Source organism: Monodelphis domestica, chromosome 8, assembly GCF_027887165.1.
Source record: "Monodelphis domestica isolate mMonDom1 chromosome 8, mMonDom1.pri, whole genome shotgun sequence".
Taxonomy (NCBI): domain Eukaryota; kingdom Metazoa; phylum Chordata; class Mammalia; order Didelphimorphia; family Didelphidae; genus Monodelphis; species Monodelphis domestica.
In genome coordinates this window covers 165,774,319-165,794,531 of record NC_077234.1, presented here as the reverse complement: position 1 = coordinate 165,794,531, position 20,213 = coordinate 165,774,319, and the positions used below count along the sequence as shown (strand labels likewise).

The window sequence follows — 20,213 nt, the reverse complement described above, 5'->3', positions numbered from 1 at the left end:
CCTTTTATTTAATCCTCATATCCTAACCTTGATCTATAATAAATAGAGATACTGTTTTCCCTATCAAAGTCTCAATACTTTTGTGCATACTGGCAAAGGGAGCTTTGGCTTTCTTTCACAAAGGGGAGCTGAGACACCCACAGACAACAACTGGTATCTAGATAGTTCCCAAGGTGGATAACGCCATCTATCTACCTTATTCCTTTTATTAGGATCTTATTTTTTCATTTGATGATGAAAAAAACTCCCAAGAAAAATACTTACAAATATTTTCCATTATTCATTTATTCTTCTTATTATTCCAGTTTCATTCTTAATTGCCCCATGGATGACTTTAACTTAGTTGAGGTGCTTGCCAAGAATTTTTTGAAACTTGTCATTCCCACCATCATTTTTCTATTTCCTCAACCAAACATATAATCTCTCTATTTACACCTTTGAGCCTCATCCCCTAGTAAAATGTAGCTCTTTGGGGGCAGGAGGTTTTTCATTTTGACTTTATACACCACCACCATATCTGTATCTGCCTCCACATCATCATCATAGCTAGCATTTATGCTATCTCATATGACCCTCACAACTACCATTAATCTCATTTTACAAAGGAACTGAGGATGTAAGTGGTTAAGTGACATGCTCAAAGTCACACAATTAGTTAAGTGACTAAAACAGATTTTGAACTCAGGGTTTCCTTCTTCCAAGTCCAATAGTCCAGCTACTAAACCACTTTAGTCTAATACAATGCCTTGTGTGGAATAGATATTTAATAAACACTGGTTGGGTTGAAATGAATAACTATTGTTCCAAATTTCAAGCACAGCATAGCAATACACAACCTAAAACAGAACTTTTATTTCATAGAGTCAAATTGCAGGCTCCTGATTACCTCACTACAACAAATGAAGGCTAGGGGGCAGAATCAAAAGGGGAACTTCTCAAGCAGAGCCAAGAAAAGGTCTGAAAGATGAAAGAGAAGAGGTCTGCTAGAGATCTAATGCAACCTCTCATCTCAGCCTCCAGAGGACTATCTCAGCAGGCCAAAGATATATGTCCAAGTAAAAATTAAGTCAGTTTACCCTCCCATTATCCATCTACCCCTAAAAATTCTCCACAACCAATGTGGCGAGTTTTTCCTTCCATTATCCACTCAAGACTCTTGAAAATTAGAAGGGAAATAGGTTTTCCAGCATACTGTCAACTAGCCTGGTCACCTGAGTCCTAGGTTATAGTGCTGATACCTTCCCAAAGAACCCTAAAGGTTTTCACCAAACCCAATGCCTTTTATCCTGCCTCTTACCTTCAGTTTACCCCAAAAAATGTTCTCTCCAACTGTGAAGAATCTGGTTTGAGCCCTTGTTTAACAGGTCTTTATCCTTCACTAATATTTCCTGCTCACTAATAAGTAATTAGCCTGTGACTTTCACATCAAGCTAACACCCTGTGACATTTTTAGTTACTGAACCTACCTGGGTACTTGGATTTAAATCTATGGTGCATTCTCTATGACTTATCCTATTTTTCATTAAGACTGTTACTAGATCTTGGAGCCTAATTCTGGAATATTTTTCTTAGCATGTTTTTATAAGACAGGAAAGAATATAAATTCAGAAGGAACTTGAATTCCTTCTGTGGGTCAGCATAACCCAATGAAAGTATACTTGATAGATTTGGAATTGGTTCAGATCTTGGTTCTTGTACCTATTTAACCTCTTTTGGCTTCAGTTTCCCCAATCTGAAAATGCTACAGTTAGACTGGAAGACCTGCTATGGCCCCTTCAAGCTCCACGTCTACAACACTAAATACCCCAATGAGGTAAATAGAGGGCTGACCAGTCTAACTGGATAGCATTCAGCTTCTCAGTCTTCCTAAGGCTCCTTTGGGCTAAGCCCATGGCCAGCATTATTCTTATTCTGACCCTAAATACACAATGCAAGTACTGCTTTCTCATAGTTCCATAAATAATATCAGCCTCACAAAAGGAACTCCCTCCTACCAATACTTGTAGTCTCTGGCCCCAGCTCTATTTATAGCTCAATTTTTCTCTCCAACAAGTATGTTCTTGATCCAGCCACATTCCTAACATTAGCTAACCAGAATGTCTCCCTTTCTAATGCCCAAGAGCAGACAGGATAAAAAGAATTATCACACAAAATTATCACCCAAGGCATCAGCATCACCAAGAAAGAATAACTGTTGAAACCAACAGTCAATTTATCCTCTCAAAGTTCACAAAACTACAGGATAGGACAATTGATGATATGGCAATACAAAATGGATCTGCAGAAAAAAGCAAGAAGCTTAAAACTCTGGGAACATCAATCATCGGAGGAAGGGCAAAGGAGGAGAGACCATATTCCAATGGAATCTTGAAGGGAGCAATGAGGAAAGTCCAGCTGCTTGAACTTCACTTCCTTCTCTGGTTGTTGGATGAGAAGGTGGAAGGCAAACTCTCTCTTTGGTTATTGCTTATGCATTAGACTGAGTGTTGAAGAGACTCTTGGATTGAACCCAGAAGAAACCTGTCAGCATTTGCTGTCGACATCTCCCCTTAGGGAAAGATAACTTTGCTTCCTGAATATCTTGAACTCTTCAATCAACAGGGATAACTTAGAAAATAGAGGGAGACCTATTTTCTTCTTACCCCTACCCTCTCCTTACCTCCTCTACCCAAAAGAATAAAAGACCTCTTAGTTAAAAGATTTGATTGTGGGATTTAGTTATTAGGGGAAATCTTCAAGCTTACCAATTCTGAGAAGAACATTTCAAGACATGTGAAAGGGAACAGGAAGTAGTATAGGAGGAGAAGCCCAATATTCAGTCTTTCCCCTAGCTTGCTTCCTGGTGTTACTGCTCTAACACTTCCCTATTACCATAATTCCCCTAAAAGCATATCTACTACAATAGCCAACATTACATCAACCAACTTTTGAATCAAGCTGTTCCTTCTTCCAGTTCTGATTGCTCTGGAGGACGTTCAGGTCTTTCATCCCTGGGCTACATTTCAAGATAAGGTAAATTCTCTCTCAGAGCCTTACCCTGGAAAGGTCTCGCCTGACCACAGGACCTGCCTCTTAGAAAGCAGGATCAGAAGAGATGTTCTTAGTATAACTGAACACCATCTAGTCACCAAGTTTGGCTAATGGTGCTTACATTCATAGACTATTACTCACACAATACCACAATTCACAGGGGATTGTCATACACTCACAGCCCTAGTAAAATCAGAGAAAGAAAAAAGCCCAGGATTCCTATACAACTATCATTTTTACATAATTATCAAACATCTGAGAACAACTAACTAAAGCAAAGTTAATTTCCTAAAACAGTAAGAATTTCAGTTCCATAAAGCTAAATAAATATTAGTAAAATGCAACTAAATTACTGAGATTATGTTTTAAATAGACAAGGAAAAAAAGCTCAGAGATTCTTAACATTCTTTGTATGACAGATCCTATTTGACAGTACATTTTAAATGTATACAATCCATATGAATACAAAGGAAAGGAAATCAAATATGAATTGAAAGTTATCAATTTGTGAAATTAAATTTATAATATAGTCATTGGACCCCAGGCTAAGAACACTTGATCTGGCTAAATTATTACTAAGTATATCATGCCTAGGAGCATAGGTAGTACTGAGATACAGCTGTTCAAAAAGAAACCCAGGAAAGAGCAAGGGAGAAGTTAAGGGTGCCAGATCATCAACTCTGAGTTAAAAGATACATCAGTCAATGGGGAAAAATGCAGAGCAAGCTATGAAGTTATAAATATTAGCAAAAAGTAGGAAAAAATGACTAGACTTTATCAGTTAAAGAAGGCAAGAAATCAGAATTTGGAAAGCCAAGGTCAAACTATAATATCAAGAATAAAAAAAACAGAAGTGAGTCTAATTCTGGGGCAAGGAACATTTGCCATATACTTCTTTATTGTGGGGAAAAGTTACTCATTATATGTAGACAACCTTGGATGCACAAGAATGGGTACAGAAATTGCCCTCACTGGTTAGAATAAAAGAACTATAACTGCACAAACAGTCTGCTCCCTTGAGAAAGAGGGAAGAAAAATGGTATATTGAACAAGACTTCCAGAAAAAATGAGAGGGAGATGGGTTACCTTTGAAATTCTTTTCCAAAGAAAAAAACTGAGTCCCCATTTTTCATGGCTTTATTTTTTCAATATCGCCTACCCTCTGCACAGCAAAAGCAACAACCCTTACAGTAACAGAATTTTGCCTTATGACAATCTGTTCTAAGATTGTGTCTGAACATTCACTATGGTCAAGGAAGCATCTTCCATATACATATATTCACCCACACATTTATTCAATTAATTCAATTTGCATTTATTAGGCACCTTTTATGTATAGATTTAGAAGTACCGGCCTGGAGTCAAGAAGATTTGAGTTCAAATTCAGCCTCAGATACTTATAAGCTATGAGACCCTGGACTAGTCATTTAACCACTGCCTGGCTCAGTTTCCTCAACTATAAAATGAGAATAATAACATCTACCTTCCAGGGTTGTTATGGGGATCAAATAAGATAATATTTGGAAAGCAATTGGCACCTGGCAGATGGTCTATAAATGCTAGCTATCATTATTATTAGGTTAGTGGTAATTAATGGACAGCCATTATCAGATTGAGCCTATATTTCTACTAGTTCATCTATAACAGTCCTCATTAGGGGCTCCTAAAATATGACAAAGATGTTTACTTAATTAGCCTGACAGTCAAATTTAGAGTAATCAAATAAAGTTGTACTTAGCATCCCATTGGACCATTCAAAAAACCATAATTTAATGGTTAAATTACATTTAAAGGCAGAGTTAACAAAGAATTAACACAAGTCTACTATTTCTTTGATCACAGAAAATTGTTAATTATCAGCTATGACGTGTACATGGTTTTCCAAAATGTTCAAAAATGAGAAGTAGCTATGATAGAAAGCTCCTGACTATACGCTACAGAATAATGACATACTTAACAACATTGGATGTGGAAATGAAAAAATCATCAGTTAAGCAATTATTTTTAATCTAACAGAAAAAGCAAGCTCATATTAGTTTTTGTGATAATGATAATAATGCCTACTTTTTATAACTTAGCTTAGAAGATACTTTCCTTAAAACAATTCGGTGAAGGAGGTAGTCCAAGTTTTTAGATCAGAATCTTGTTAAATGAAAATTTCACAGGAAAGAGTCAGACAATAATTAGAGAATTAAAGACTAAAGTATCACATATTAGCACACTGACCTAATCATTACTACATAGTTATAAATGTAAATAAATGAAAACATAAGTGAACCTGGATTTACAGGAAACAGTCATTCAATAAACATGTGTTTTTCATAAACAAGGTACTCTATAGTCTAAAACTTCATAAAGGAACCTAATCTATTACTAGTATGTTACTATGAATAAAATTCAACAAACAAGTAACTCCACGGGTCACTGTTAAGTTTACATTGTAAATATCGATAGCAAGACTAAAAATTAAAGTAAACATAGGTAATGATAGGACTGGAACTGTATCTGTATTTATATATTCTCTTCTTAGTTGCTGATCAAAGGCCAGTTGATCAGTTGTTGAAGATGGGCCTTATGAACTGAAGATGAGCAGTCGATAAGGTTTCGGGCCTAGTAAATTGACTGGCTGTAAAAGTCTCGGAGACAGGTAAATAAAAATACCTATATTTAATATCTTAAAGTTGTAAGGAAATGAAAGGTAATTGTAACAGGGTTCAAGGATAAGGGGTTCCCTAAAAACTAGGGGGTCTCTAACTCAAACCCACACCTAATTCAAAAGTCATCACGGGCCCACTTCTGCCTGGTAAACCAGAGCTTCACTCACTCCTTATTTCTATCTTATAACCCAATTACTACCTAAATAAACCTATTTCTAATATCCTTATGAAATAATATGTAAGTCTTAAAAAATGCTGCCTCAAGATGTTATTTCCACAACTGCTTTACCGCCAGAGTAGTCAAAAGTTGGTTGGTTGAGACAGGAAGGGCCACCCGCTTGGAGAGGCCAAAGCCTGTCCTATCTCTGGTTTCACACAGAGATCAGAGCTTCCTTCCGTCACGCTCACTCCAGCCACTGCCAAACAGTCACCTCTCTCTGCCCAAACTGCCAATCTGGTAGGCCCGGAGGTCACAGAGCTAAGGGAAACTGCCTCGCTTAGCCCAGAGAGCTCAGAGAGAAAGTCTCCAGGGTTAAGCCTGCATTTCGGAAAGGGGCCGTCAATATTTCTCCTGCTAGGATTCCCTTTCCTGGCTGCGCCAGTGGCGTTTGGAAACACCCGACTCGTATACTCACCTGAGAATTCTGCCAATACGTTTGGCTCCAAACTAAAGCTGGGCTTGTGCCAGGCTGAATGAATAACAGGATACAACCCCATCACGCACTTATACAATGCAAATACCTAGTTTGCCCCAATACACAGAATTGTCGTAATGGGACCAAGCACCAGGGCACTGATACCTCGCGAAACCTTTCTTGGAACCAAGTGAAATTGTGGATGGATGAAAATCACACTTGACTTGGGCTCTAGTTTTACATGTCATTATCTATATGGTCTTATACAAGACGTATAACTTATTCATCTCCGAAGTTCCTCCTACTTCTAAAATTATCTGGCTCCTATGTCATACATCCTTAAAGAGAAGCTAATTAATATGTATTCCAGGTATTAGACATATTTCTATAAGTCATAATCTTTGCAGTAGTTTCTCAAATTGCCAAATAAATCATTCAAAATGGAATATAAGTTAATGAGTTCGTTTCAACTAACTGAAGAGAAAGTCAAAGCAGCCAGAAAAAAGCTTAAAAGTAAAAAACCTGATAAAAATTTTAATTGTAGTAGTGGATTTCTACTTACTTTTAGAGCATACCTACATATTATGCTTATTCTACTTACTGGTATTGAGAGTAATTAAGCATCTTGATTTTTCAAAGAATTGACTGTTGTGTACGAGCTAAAAAATGTCAATGATTTTTAACCAAGAAATACTGCACCCCCCAAAAATAAGCCATCAACACTATTATTGGTATTTGACCGAAGATATTGTCTTAATAAACATCAACATGATAGACATATTTTACACAATCATAATAAGTTAGTGTGATAGAAAAACTCCTGGACTATATAGTAAGTGGTACAAAAAAGTGGGCAAGACTATTGAGGAAACACAAACTATTGAAAAGATGAAAAGACTGAGAGCCACACCTAGAAACAGGAGGTTCTGGATTCAAATCTGACCTCAGGCACTTCCTGGCTGTGTGACCCTGGGCAGGTTACTTAACCCCCATTGCCTAGCCCTTACCATTCTTATTGGTTTTAAGGCAGAAGGTAAGAGTTTTTTTTTAAAAAAGAAAAGAAAAGATGAAATTCAAAATATGGCACAAAGCAGTTCTCAAACAATTTGGTCCTGGGCCAGAAATAGACAAAAAGGTCACAACAGATATGTCAGGTAGCCAACTAAATATAAAAGATCAGTATTTGATAAACCTATAAAAAATAAAAACTCGGTAAAATATTTAATAAGTGTACTTATCTGATATTACATATATAATACATGTATATAAACATATATGCATACATGTGAGTATATGTACATATCGGTAATTCCAAAAGTGAAACAAGAACTCTAACAAAGATGGAAGAAAATGGAATAAAGCATTTAAGCTTTACTGTGGAGACAAGTAGTAGGAATCATTAAAAGAAAAGATAGATATGCTTGTCTAAATGAATATAAAAACATTTCTGTACAAAAAGAACATAACTAAAAAAAGAAAATAGATTTAGAAAAAAACTTCATTCAAATTCAATAATTATTGTAACCCAGAACCAATACTACATAATTATATTTGGGGAATATACTTTTATAAAATAACAGTCAAAACTAGCATTCTAAGATCCAGAGTGAGCCCTACAAAATGTTTTCTAAGAAGAAAAATAACAAAAGTTGCTCTAAAATGAACTTTTTAAAAGACAAATTCATTTGAGAGGGAAGTGGAAAAGAGACTTCAAGATGAAATATGAAAGCTTGGGACACTAGACCCCCACATAAAGGGAATTCAGAAGATATCAACATCCTTGAGCAAACGTCTCAAAGCATTGCATGGCCTTGCTAAAGAGACCACCACCTGAGGGAAGAATAGGTAGGGGCTGACCCAGGAAGCTACCTATGACATCATTTGATTAGTTATTCAGAGTAAAGTTAAGTTGTTTGTTCCTAATTAAAGAGTAAATACTATCAGAACCCTCTAAAATCTGTACCTTGAGGAAAAACTATATGCCTCCTCCCTAGATACAGTTCTGTAAAGCAGCTGTGCTTATATATGACAAATCTTTAGGTAAAAGGTTTTACAAACTCTGCCTAATACAAGCTCAAATCTGACTTTCTACATTTTAAAAAAATAGATAAATATCATTTAAATCCAATATGTGCTATGAGTTAATCTTTTTTTAAACATGTGAATCCAATAAAATGAATTTATACAAGTTTAAAAAATAAAAAATACACTATTCATCTTCCATATCTCCCACCCCAAAAAGAATCTTCTACTATTACTTTTCAGAGAGAGATCAAAATTGAACTGAGATCTTCCTGACTCCAGGCCCAGAGTTGTTTCATCAAAGAAGTATCATGAATGAAGAAGAATAAAACAAATCTGTTATTTTATTCCATTCCAAAATTCTTTTTTATGAAAAGCAAAAATATACTTACAGAATTGGCATCAACATCACTATGTATAGCAACTGTCTTGATACCCATCTTCTTGCAGGTCTTAATAACCTATTTTAAAATATAGTAACTATTAACATTAGTATCTTCACAAAAGGAAGAATAGTAAAATTCATGAGGAGTTGTTGAAGAGAAAGAAAATAACAGAAACTTAAAAATCTACTCACTCTACAAGCAATCTCTCCTCTATTGGCAATGAGAAGTTTGTCAAAAGTCTAAAGATAAGAGAAAAAGAATCAAATTTATCAGAAAATGAAGCAATTTTAAAATACAAGTAAAAGAATTACACATACAAGCTAAAAATCCACTATCTGCTAAGATATAATTTGGAACTATTTCAAAACAATTATTATATTTTATATAATTATATTAAGAGGCAGAATAGCATAGCAGATAGAAAGCTGGCCTCAAAGTCGAAAGACCTGGCTGGGTTCAAGACCAATCTTTTGAGACATACTGGCTGTATCACTTTGAGTTGCTTAACCTCTCACTAGTCTTTAAGACAACTGAGATAAGTTGCAAAAAGATGTCAATCTTCACTGGAAGAGGATGTTTTCCTTTCCAAGAGTTCCCTATACAATGTACATACAGATCGAGGCACAATCCCTACTACACTAATAAAATGACAATATAATATGAATAGTATAATCTAGTCACAATCCCTATTACAATAATAAAGTAACAAAATAATATGAAAACACGGACTACTAAAATTAAAGTTGAACACAAAAGAACTTCTTTCGAACAAAAAAATAAGGCCACATGAATTTTTAATTCAGCAAATGAGACTTAACAAGGACAAGTTAGACTTTAAAATGTAAACTAAAACTAGATTAGGAAAAATTTAAACACTAAATATGAGAGAATTTCACTTGCAAAATATATAACTGTGAAGAGTCACAATGTACAATGACTAAGTGGTAAACTGATAGCAACAATTTGAGAGATACAAAATTTTTAATTTTCTTTTTCTTTTTTTTTAAAACCCTTATCTTCCTCTTGGTATCAATTTTGTATTGGTTCTAAGGCAAAAGAGCAGGAAGGGCGAGGCAATGGGGGCTAAGTGACTTGCCCAGGGTCACAAAGCTAGGAAGTGTGTGAGGTCAAATTTGAAGCCAGAACCTCCCATCTCTAGGCCTGGCTCTCAATCTACTGAACCACCTCGTTGTCTCCCCAACATTAAATTTTTAATAGGGAGGCAGGGAACTCTGTAGAATGCTGCATATAGTAAATACCATGTCTTTGTGCAAATACCACATTTATTGAAATGTTTGTTTTGGGGATGTTCTTTTCATCTTTATTATAAAAAGAAGGCTGGCTAGGAAGGGGAAATGACAGTTATTAAAAAATAAATGTGATACACAAACTAATGGCATCCATAAAATTTTATAAAATTAAATAATAAACACTAAACATTTTAAAATGTTTTATCTCATGTGATATAACCAGAATTTTCCTGACTCAACTTCTTTGCTCCAGTTTCTTTGACCCAACTTCTTATGTATGGGTACAAAAAGATCCCTTTACATACAGTGAAGGGCTCTCAAATGGTGGCTGCCTAAGACTTTGAAGGTCACTATGCCCTAATGAATGAGTCTCAACAGAGTCAAGAGGAGGGCACACATAGAGAAACTCTAAATCTTTGTTGCCTATTCCTACTGTTTTAGGAAAAAGTAAACTTCCTTTGTTAAATGTTCAATGACTTAGGAGGGCTTCATTTCATCCCAACACTGAACCTGAAATAAAAAGGTGCTGTCTTGGAGTCATGCCTCCAACAATTCACTACTAATAATAGAAATGTAAATTAAAATACTTTTGAGAACTAGAAACAAAGTGGGTGCCTATCAATTGGGAATGGCTCAACAAATTATACATGAATGTAAGTAAGGGAGCAGAACCAGGAGAGAAATTTACGAGGACTACAATAATGAAAAATAAAATTACTTTTAAAGCCTTCACAGTTCTAATGAATGAAGTGGCAAATCAAAACATTAGAAAATTGATTTATAAAGAAGTTTGCTTCCTAACTTTTGAAAGAGAGCTGATAGTACAGAGGTACATAATGAGATATATATTATCAGACATGGCTAATGTGTTGACTTAATGTTGCTCAAGTTTTGCTTGATTATATTTACTGGTTGTGTAGTAAGGGATTTTAGCAGGAGTCAGCAGCAAGATTCCACACAGAACTCTCAGAAGCTGGGGAACTAACACCCACAGGCAATTGCTATACAGAGCTGGTAGACTCCTCTGGAAGAGGGGGAGAGGCTGCTTTTCCCTAGCAGTCAGGAAAGTCCAGAAGGTTCTGTCTGATAATCTTTGGGGTGGACCCAGAGAGCCAGTGACTCCCTCTTTTTTGGCTTTCTCGATATTCTGTCTGTCCTTGCTGCTGCTGCTGCTGCTGCTTCTACAGAGAAGTGTATTTCAACAATGCTGGTGACTTACTACTGGGATTACTGCTTGAATCAAGGAGGACTCCTGTATTGTGAGATTCGTTGGCCCTTTGGCCCTGTTCCTACCAAAACCCCTTAACCTTAATTGCTAATTTAAGAATTTAGTTTAGAATAATTATAGAAGATAGAAAGGTTTTAATCTCTGTTTGGGATAAGAGTTAGTTATTCCCTTTTTCCCTTTATTCTTTAGCTAAATAAACCTGTTATTATATATATATATATACATATATATAGTTAGTTAGTTTGAATCCTTCTTTTAATCCACTCATTACAGATGCTATTAATCACTTCTAAGAGTGATGGAGAGATCCGAGTAAAGCATAATACAAAAATAAATAAAAGTATCAAAGAAAATGAAACATCAAAAAATATACAGAAAAAGGAAGTTCAGAAGAGAACAGAAATTTTAACACTGTTATAATTCACAAGACACTTTTTAAAAGCAAAACATGTAACAAAAGTTGAGTTTCATATACCAACCTCTTTTCTGTCCTTATGTGTTTATTGAAATGTTCATATTTGTTAATGTTTGTTATGTTCATAATCAAAGAGAAATTTTTTTTTAAATTTGAGGTAATATCTCACATCTATCAAATAGGCAAAAATAATTAGAATCAAAGAAATTCAATGTCAGCTGGACTATTAAAAAGCAGTATTTTCGTTCAATGCTGATAGAATTACAAATTTGTAGTCTTTTTGGAAAGAAATCTGACATGTAATGTTAAAAAAAAAATAGCATATCCTTTGACCCAACAATTTCAACCCTGGGAATGTGTACTGTTATTTTTTTTCAAAAGGCTTCATTAGAAGCTACTTATAGTTGCGTGAAAAATACTCTAAATCAAAATCGATTAGAGAAATGAAAATTAAAACTACCGTACAATGCCACCCCACACCTATCATTTTGGTTTATATGAAAGAAAAAGAAAATGACAAATGTTGGAAGGGGTGTGGAAAAATGGAATATTAATGCATTGTTGGAGTTGTGATCCAGGGAAGGAGAAAGGGAGGGAAGGGTGAGGGAGGGAGAAATGGAGAGGAGAAGAAGAGGGGAAAGAGAGGGGAGGGAAGGGGAGGGGAGGGGAGGGAAGGGAAGAGGAGGGGAGGGGAAGGAGGTCTTATGGAGTGCTTATTATGTGCCAGGTACTATGCTAAGTACTTTATAAATATTATCTCCTTTGGGTCTCACAACAACGCTAGGAAGCAGATATTCTTATTCTCAGTTTACAACTGAGGAAATTTTTAAAAAAATTTTACAATTGTATGTTAAAACAATTTTTAACATTTGTTTTTTTCAATTTTGAGTTCCAAATTCTCTTCTTTCCTCCCTCCTCTCCCCCACCCCCCAAGATGTCAAACAATTTGATATAGCAATATCAATAATAAATAACATTATAATATAAGCAATATGACATGTGCAGTCATGCAAAATGGGTCTAGAGGCAGGAGATCCTGGATTCAAATCAGACCTCAGACACTTCCTACCAGTGTGACCCTGAGCAAGCCACTTATCCTCTATTGTCTAGCCTTCATGGCTCTTCTGCCTTAGAGCAGTATTGATTCTAAGATGGAAGGTAAGGGTTTAAAAAAAAAATTCAATCTCTGCCTTAAAGTTTTTACTTTTACTGAATGCATATAACTACCTTAATTAAAAAACTAATAAAACATTTACATGAAGAACAATAATTCAATTTTCTCATCTTTTCATTCTGTTGATACTAAATTCTAAACAAATCACCAGTGGTGGAGGGGCTGTAAGCAACAGGCAAGCTAGTCTAGTATCGGTGAACTATAAACTGGAGGAGCCATTTTGTAGGGTAATTTGGAACTATGCTGGTAGTTACTAAAATGTTCATGCCCTTTGACCCAGCTATACTATTATAAGACCTCATACTCCAAAGAGATCAAAGAGGAATTCATGTCCAAAAATTGTTTATAGCAGTTGAAGACAAACAGAAATTGTAAACTAAGGGAATCTGCTCCTATTAGGGAATGGCTATAGTAATTATTCTATATGTATGTAATGGAATATTATTATGCCTTAAGAAAATGCCCAAAACAGACAATTTTAAAGGACTATAAACTGCTGCAAGCTGAGCAGAACAAGGATAATACTATGGCAGTATTATGGAGAAAAATGACTTTATTCTAAAAGACTTTAAAACTATAATCAATTCATTATTAATAGAACCATAAATGAAAACAGAAGGCTAAAGATAAAATACATTATTTGCCTCCTTCCCTAGAGGTAAGGAATATGAAAAGAGAGAGATATAGGGTTTACATCAGAATTTGTGTTGCTAAACTAAATGTTTATGATAAAAGTTTTTTATCAGGGATATTTCTGCTTCTTTTCAATGGAGCAGGAATGAGAAAGACAGATTATACAGTCTAAGTATACATTTATAAGTGCTCTACTTCCCTGATAAAAAGACATTTACATAACCATAATACTAGCTTGTCCAGTAGTCTTTTGTTTTATTATTGTTGCTTTTTTAAAAATAAATTTCATTATTTTTCCTACTAAATTGTTTCATCCCTTCTGTCCTACAGTATAATATCACTGTATAAGATAATTGTATAAAAGGAAAAAGCCCAAAATATATAAAATTTTTCCATATCAATATAGATGAAAATGCAAAAATAATGTTATGGTCAATATGAAAAAAGCAAAGTGGCAAAAATAAATTCAAGAATAAAATAATTTAAAATTATTTTAATGTAATATAATAAATAATATTTATTTATATTTTTATTATTTATATAATAAATATTTATAATATAATAAATAAATAAAAATAAATATAAAATAAAATTATTTTAACAATTATAAAATTATTTTACTAGTATCATACAAACTTTCCAGTGATAATACATATCATATTAAAGGGGAAGAAAACCATAAAAAGTCAGTATTACAACATATTTTAAAGATTTTCCTTACCTTTTCATTAGGATCATATCCTACTGAACATAGACTACGAGAAAATCTCAAACGTTGCTTCGATTGGTGTAAAGCAGGCTGTAAATAAGAAAAATAGGAAAATGAAAAAATGTAGATGCTTGAATGGGTAAGTTAAAGATGAAAATGATTTTAATTTCCCTCAAAATTATTGCAATTAACAAATTTTATCATTGACTATGAGTTCTCATTGTGTTAAAGTTACAAGAAACATAACTATGAATGACATATAAACTACTTCTACAAACAAATGAAGCCAAAATGTACCACAAAAGCAAAAATCTTTAAAGATTAAGCATATAAGCACACATGAGATTTGAAGAAAATACTCCTATTCAGCTATCCATAAATTTGCAGAATGATGGTGTCCTCAGAATCATAAAATACAGCATCACACAGAATGAAAAAGGTCCTCATATTAAGGGATTTTTATTTAATTTTAACAAAGACAAAAAAAAGTGAAAATGAACTTTAACTTTTTTATTCTAAGCTCTTTGGCATAAAAAAAAAAATCTAATGGGACATGCAAACCAGTGATCCCTGCTCATCAGAGTAATCTTTGTTTCTTCTCCTTCATCCTACATATCAATTGCCAAATCAAGTTATATCGGGATGCCTTTTCAATTTCTCTACTTACTTATTTCCATTGGTATCACCCTAGTTCAAAGGATCCCTAAGTCTTATCTGGATTCTCTTTACCCCTTTTAATAGATACATCTCACAGAGCAAAGCTTTTTTGTCATACACAAGTATTGTAGCAGTCCACCCTTAGCTATGGGCAAGGGAAACAGTTGGTATGTACAGATTGTCTTAGAAGAGCATGCTCAGTATTGCACATGGCTGGGAAAGCCTCTGACCCTTGACCCCAGCTTCCCCCAGGTTAGGCGGGAACACAGGTTTCTTTGTGCTCACCTGGTTAAGAGAAACCACACCTATACCTTGTCATTAACCAATGAGGATCATCCCTATGTACTGTGTATATTTGCATATCAAAGGGTATATGTAGCCCAGCAAGCTCCGCCTCTAGCTCTCTCTCTCTTTCAGGCTAGCTGATGACTGTCCTGGCCGGAGCTTGGCCTCTGGCCAAGCTCCATCTTTAAACCTTCTCTATCTCTCTTTCATCTCTCCGACCTGTGTGGTATTAAATGTGGATCTCTGGACTGGTAAAAGCCTTCAAAAGGGTCCTTTGATCAAAGCTTGGCTGTGGCTTGTGGAAAATTAATAAAGACTCATTCCTGCCACCTCATATCTCTAATTTGACTCCATCATCCCCCTCATGGTATCTAAAACTTCTATCCTGTCTCTATCTTTCTACCTTAAAGCTTCTCTCCCCTCTGAGGAAGCTTTAAGTATGATCACAATGCCACTGTTTAAATTTTTCTAAGAGAAGTGAAGAGCATCACCCAAAAAATGTAACCATAATCATCAATCAATAAAATTGAACTTTTTAAGGATTAGAAATAACTGAACTATAACAAACAGAAACCAGGAAGTCCTGGGTAATCTAAAGTTTACATTGTAGCAGAAATTTATTTGACTTTCAGAAGATCCAATTATAAAATGTATTAATGAAACGAACATGCTCCATGACATTTTAAGAATTATAAAATGATATGTTATCAAAAACATGGATGCTCCCATTGATAACCTTTTAGCATGCTTGTAAGGCAGTTAGTGGTAAAATATATAATATTGTGTGAATAATGACATGAAAGTGAAAGTACTAGAACATTCTATGGCAGATCTTCAACATTAAGGACTAAAATCAAGACTCTTTATTTACTAATAATACATTTACAAAATGTATGATTAGGTGCTTTTCATATGTAAAATTCAGTGATTTCATGAACTGCTTCTAATAACTAGAAATTAAAATCCAGAAGCAGTGCCAAGATAGTACAAGAAGGAATTCACCTGAACTCTCCCAAATTCCAAACAACTTTAAAATAATTCCTCAAATTGAAATCTGGAATAGCACAACCAACAGAAGGGGTGGGGGGATGGGGTGGGGGAAGATAAAAGACTGGGTGATTGACCCTGGAGTAAGCCAGCAGCAGGTCATGGAGACAGCAGCTACATCAGTGGCTTTGGGAGCTCTCAGCCCACAGACAGATAATTTATCAGAAGAAGATTACAGAGGACTCTGTTAGCACTGTCTGCAGGACCTACAACAATGCCTATTCACAGTTCCAGGTCTGAGGCTCAGGATGAAAAGGAGCTCTGGATTACAAAGCCAAAAAAGAGAGCAGAAAACCTGCTCATCGTAACACATTGAAAAAGTGTACTTGTTGTTTGTAGTTCACAAGAACACAGGGAACCTAGTCTCAGCTCCAAAACAGAAAGGAGAACCACCTCTTGGCAGCCCCAGCCCCAGCCCCAGCCCCAAGAGATCAGGGGCATTGGCTACATTTCCAGGGTCATAAGAGTATTTGTGACCACAAAGGAATAGGAACCAGGTCACATTTCTAGGACAGGAAAGAGTTCTTGTGGTCACTCACAAACCAGCAGAGTAATGGCCACACCTTCCCTTAATAAGATCATACCATTTTAAAAACATTACAGGCAAAGAAACTCCCAGAACTAGCTCTGAAAACAACTGCACAAAAAAACCCAAACTTGGGACAGAACCAATTGCACCCTGGGAGTAGAGAGCAATGTCAATATGAAGTTAAAAGTCAAGAAATGGGCTGGAAAAAATGAGGAAGCAACTAAAAAATAACCTGATCATAAAATGTTACTATGGAGACAGGGAAGATTAAGTATTTCTTTAAATATTTTGTGACACTGTAAGATTGCTGGGCAACCCTACAGACCAATGGGATATTGAGGACTCAGACTCTGCCTCCTTCCAACCTCTCCCTCCCACTTTCAGTTAGGTTTCAGATGGAGTCCAACTGAGATTCAGTAATGAGTAAGTTGCCTGATTTTGTTTGATATATAACTCACTCACTCTACTTATTGGAATAAGGGTTTATTTAAGGAAGGGAAGGAAGAGTTTTTGGATAGGTGAGAGGGTTTAGGGTTTCCCTGATCTTGAGTGGTCTTAAACTGAGAATGAAATTATAAAGTCCTAGATGAACACAGGGCTAACAGGATTGAGGATCTTTGAATTCTTCTAGAAAGAAAGAAACATTCAAGGGCCAAAGGAAAAGTCAGTAACATCCAGTTGTCAGGAAAGGAAAGATCCAGCAATCTCTACTGTGCCAAGAGCCAAGAGATAAAGAACAAAAACTTCCAGGCAGTTTGGATCTCATTTAACTGTTTCTTCCTGGTGACAAATTCCTCCAGATGCTCCTTGATTGATAGCTCTGCAAACTTGCACCTCCTTGCCTCTATTTGCAGGCTTTCCTCCATTTTACTTTTCCATAGACACAAATTCAGAAGGATATAGTATGTCAAAACTGCTACATGCAAAACCTCAAAGAAAAGTGTGAATTGGATGCAAGCCCAACAAGATTTGCCAGAATTCAAAAAGGATTTTAAAAATCAAATAAGAGAAAACACAGGAAAAGTTGGAGAAAGAAATGAGAATGAGGCCAAGAAAATTATGAAAAAAATAGTCAACAGCATGGTAAAACAGATTCAAAAAATGCTGAGGAAAATAACATCTTAAAAAACAGAATTGGTCAAATAATAAGACACCCAAAAATCCACTGAAGAGCCTACCTTAAAAAATCAGAATTAAACAAATGGAAAAGAGTGGGAAAAAACTCACTCAAGAAAAAAAATGGAATTGGACAAGTAGAATCTAATGACTCCATGAGACACCAAGAAATCAAAAAAAGGAGAGGGGGAGTAGAAGAAAATGTGAAAGCTCATTGGAAAAAAAACTAACCTGTAAAATAAATCAAAGAGAAATCATTTTAAATTATTAGACTGTCTGAAAGCCATGATCAAAAAAGAACCTAGATATAAATATTTCAAAAAGTGTTCAGGAAAAATTGCCCCCCAATAAACTGGAAGCAAAGGAGAAAATAGAAATTGGAAGAATCCACCGGTTATATCTCCTGAAATAAATTCCAAAATGAAAACTCTCAGCAATATTTCAATCAAATTCTAGATTTCCTAGGTCAAAGAGAAAACACTAAAAATAGGCAGAAAATAACAATATCATAGAGTCACAGAATAACACAAGACCTTAAGATTCTACACTATATAATTGGAAGGCTTGGAATATGATATTCTAGAACAGCGGTTCTCAACCTCTCAATTTGTAGCAATGAGAATACATAATGCATATCAGGTATTTACATTCCGAATTATAACTGTAGCAAAATTACAGTTTTGAAGTAACCACCAAAATAATTTTTTGGTTTGGAGTCACTGCAACATGAGGAACTGTATTGCAGGGTCATGGCATTAGAAAGGTTGAGAACCACTGTTCTAGAAGAAGATCTAGCAAAAGAGCTAGAATACAACCAAGAATAAACTACCATCAAAACTGAGTATAATGTCTGTGTATAATCCTGGGCAAGTTATTTAAAATCCAGTTTAACTCTTGCCCTTCGGTCTGAAAGTTGTTACTAATACAGAAAACAGGGTTTGGCTTGGTTTGGTTTTTCAAACTGAGTATAATCCGTCATTGGGAAAAAAGTGGATACTTAATTAAATAAAGGACTTGCAAACATTGCTGACAAAAAAACCAGAGAGAAGTAGAGAATTTAGCTTTTAAATACAAGACTCAAAAGAAGAATAAAAAATTAAAAAGAGAAATTATAAGGGATTCAATGAGATTAAACTATTTATATTCCTAAATGGGAAGATGATACAACTCCTAGGTACTATACCATTATCATTATTACTAGGGCAGTTAGGAGGAATATACATAGATAGAGGAGAATGGGAGTAAAATGACTATAAGATGATTTTTTTGTAAATTAAGGGGTGAGAAACAAGGATGTACTAGAAGAAGAGAGAAGTAGAATAGGGAAATTATCTCACATAAAAGAGGCATGAAAAATAACTTTCACAGTGGAGAAGAAAATGGAGGGGACAGGAAACACTCGAATACTACTCTCATCAAAATTGAGTCAAAGAGGGAATAACATATGTACTCAGATGAATATAGAAATCTATGTTCCTACAGGGAAGTAAGAGGGCAAGGAGAAAAGAAAGAAGAGAAGGGTTGCACCAATAGAGGAGAGGGTGGATTAAGGGAGACAGTGGAAAAAAGCAAAACACTTTTGAAAAGAGAGGATAAAAAGAGAAAGAAATATAAACAGAAAAAAATTGGATAAAGGAAAATACATACTTAGTAATTACAACTTCAAATATGAATAGGATACCCTCATTCACAAAATAGAAGCAAGAAGTAGAAGGGCTTAAAAACCAGAATCAAACAATATGTACTTACAAGAAATTCAGTTGAAACAAACAAACACACACACACACACAGAGTAAAAATCAGGGGATGAAGCAGAATCTACCATGCTTCAGCTAAAATTAAAAAAAGCATGGGTAACTGCTTTCAGATAATGCAAAAGCAAAAACAGTCCTAATTTTAAAAGATAAGCAAGGAGACTTCTATTTTGCTAAAAGGAACCATATACAATGATGTAATATCAATACTAAATATTTATGTTCCAAATGGCATAACATCCATATCCTTAAAGGAAGAGTTAACTGAGTTACAGAAAAAAATAAGACAATAAAAGTAGTGGGAGCCTCAACTTTTCCCTCTCAGATCTAGATAAGTTTAAGCAAAAAATTAGGAGGAAATAAATTAAGGAAATGAATAGAATTTTAGAGAAGTTAGATAGGCTAGACAACTGAATGGAAATAGAAAAGAATATACATTTTTCTCAGATACAAATTGCACCTTCACAAAAACTGAACAAAAAAACTTCATGACCAAATACAGAAAAGCAGAAATATTACTTATATGCTTTTTGGATTACAATGCAAGAAAAATAACATTCAACAAACAATCATGAAGACATAGATTAAAAACTATTTGGAAACTCAATAATCTAATCCTAAAGAATGAGTAGGTAAAAAAAAAACAAAATATTGAAAAAAAATCCAAATTTCAATAAAGAGAATGA

The 20,213-nt window shown here is 34.9% G+C and overlaps 1 protein-coding gene across 1 annotated transcript in view; it reads right to left on the bottom strand.

Moving 5' to 3' along the window:
- PCCA (propionyl-CoA carboxylase subunit alpha) overlaps positions 1 to 20,213 on the bottom strand; it is a 569,394-nt gene that overhangs the window by 531,215 nt on the left and 17,966 nt on the right. The window contains exons 2-4 of the mRNA XM_007501342.3: positions 14,152 to 14,229; positions 8,922 to 8,969; positions 8,737 to 8,805 (exon numbers count right to left, since the gene is read on the bottom strand). Of these exons, the coding sequence (XP_007501404.1) occupies positions 8,737 to 8,805; positions 8,922 to 8,969; positions 14,152 to 14,229 (195 nt within the window). The remainder of the gene's footprint in view (positions 1 to 8,736; positions 8,806 to 8,921; positions 8,970 to 14,151; positions 14,230 to 20,213) is intronic.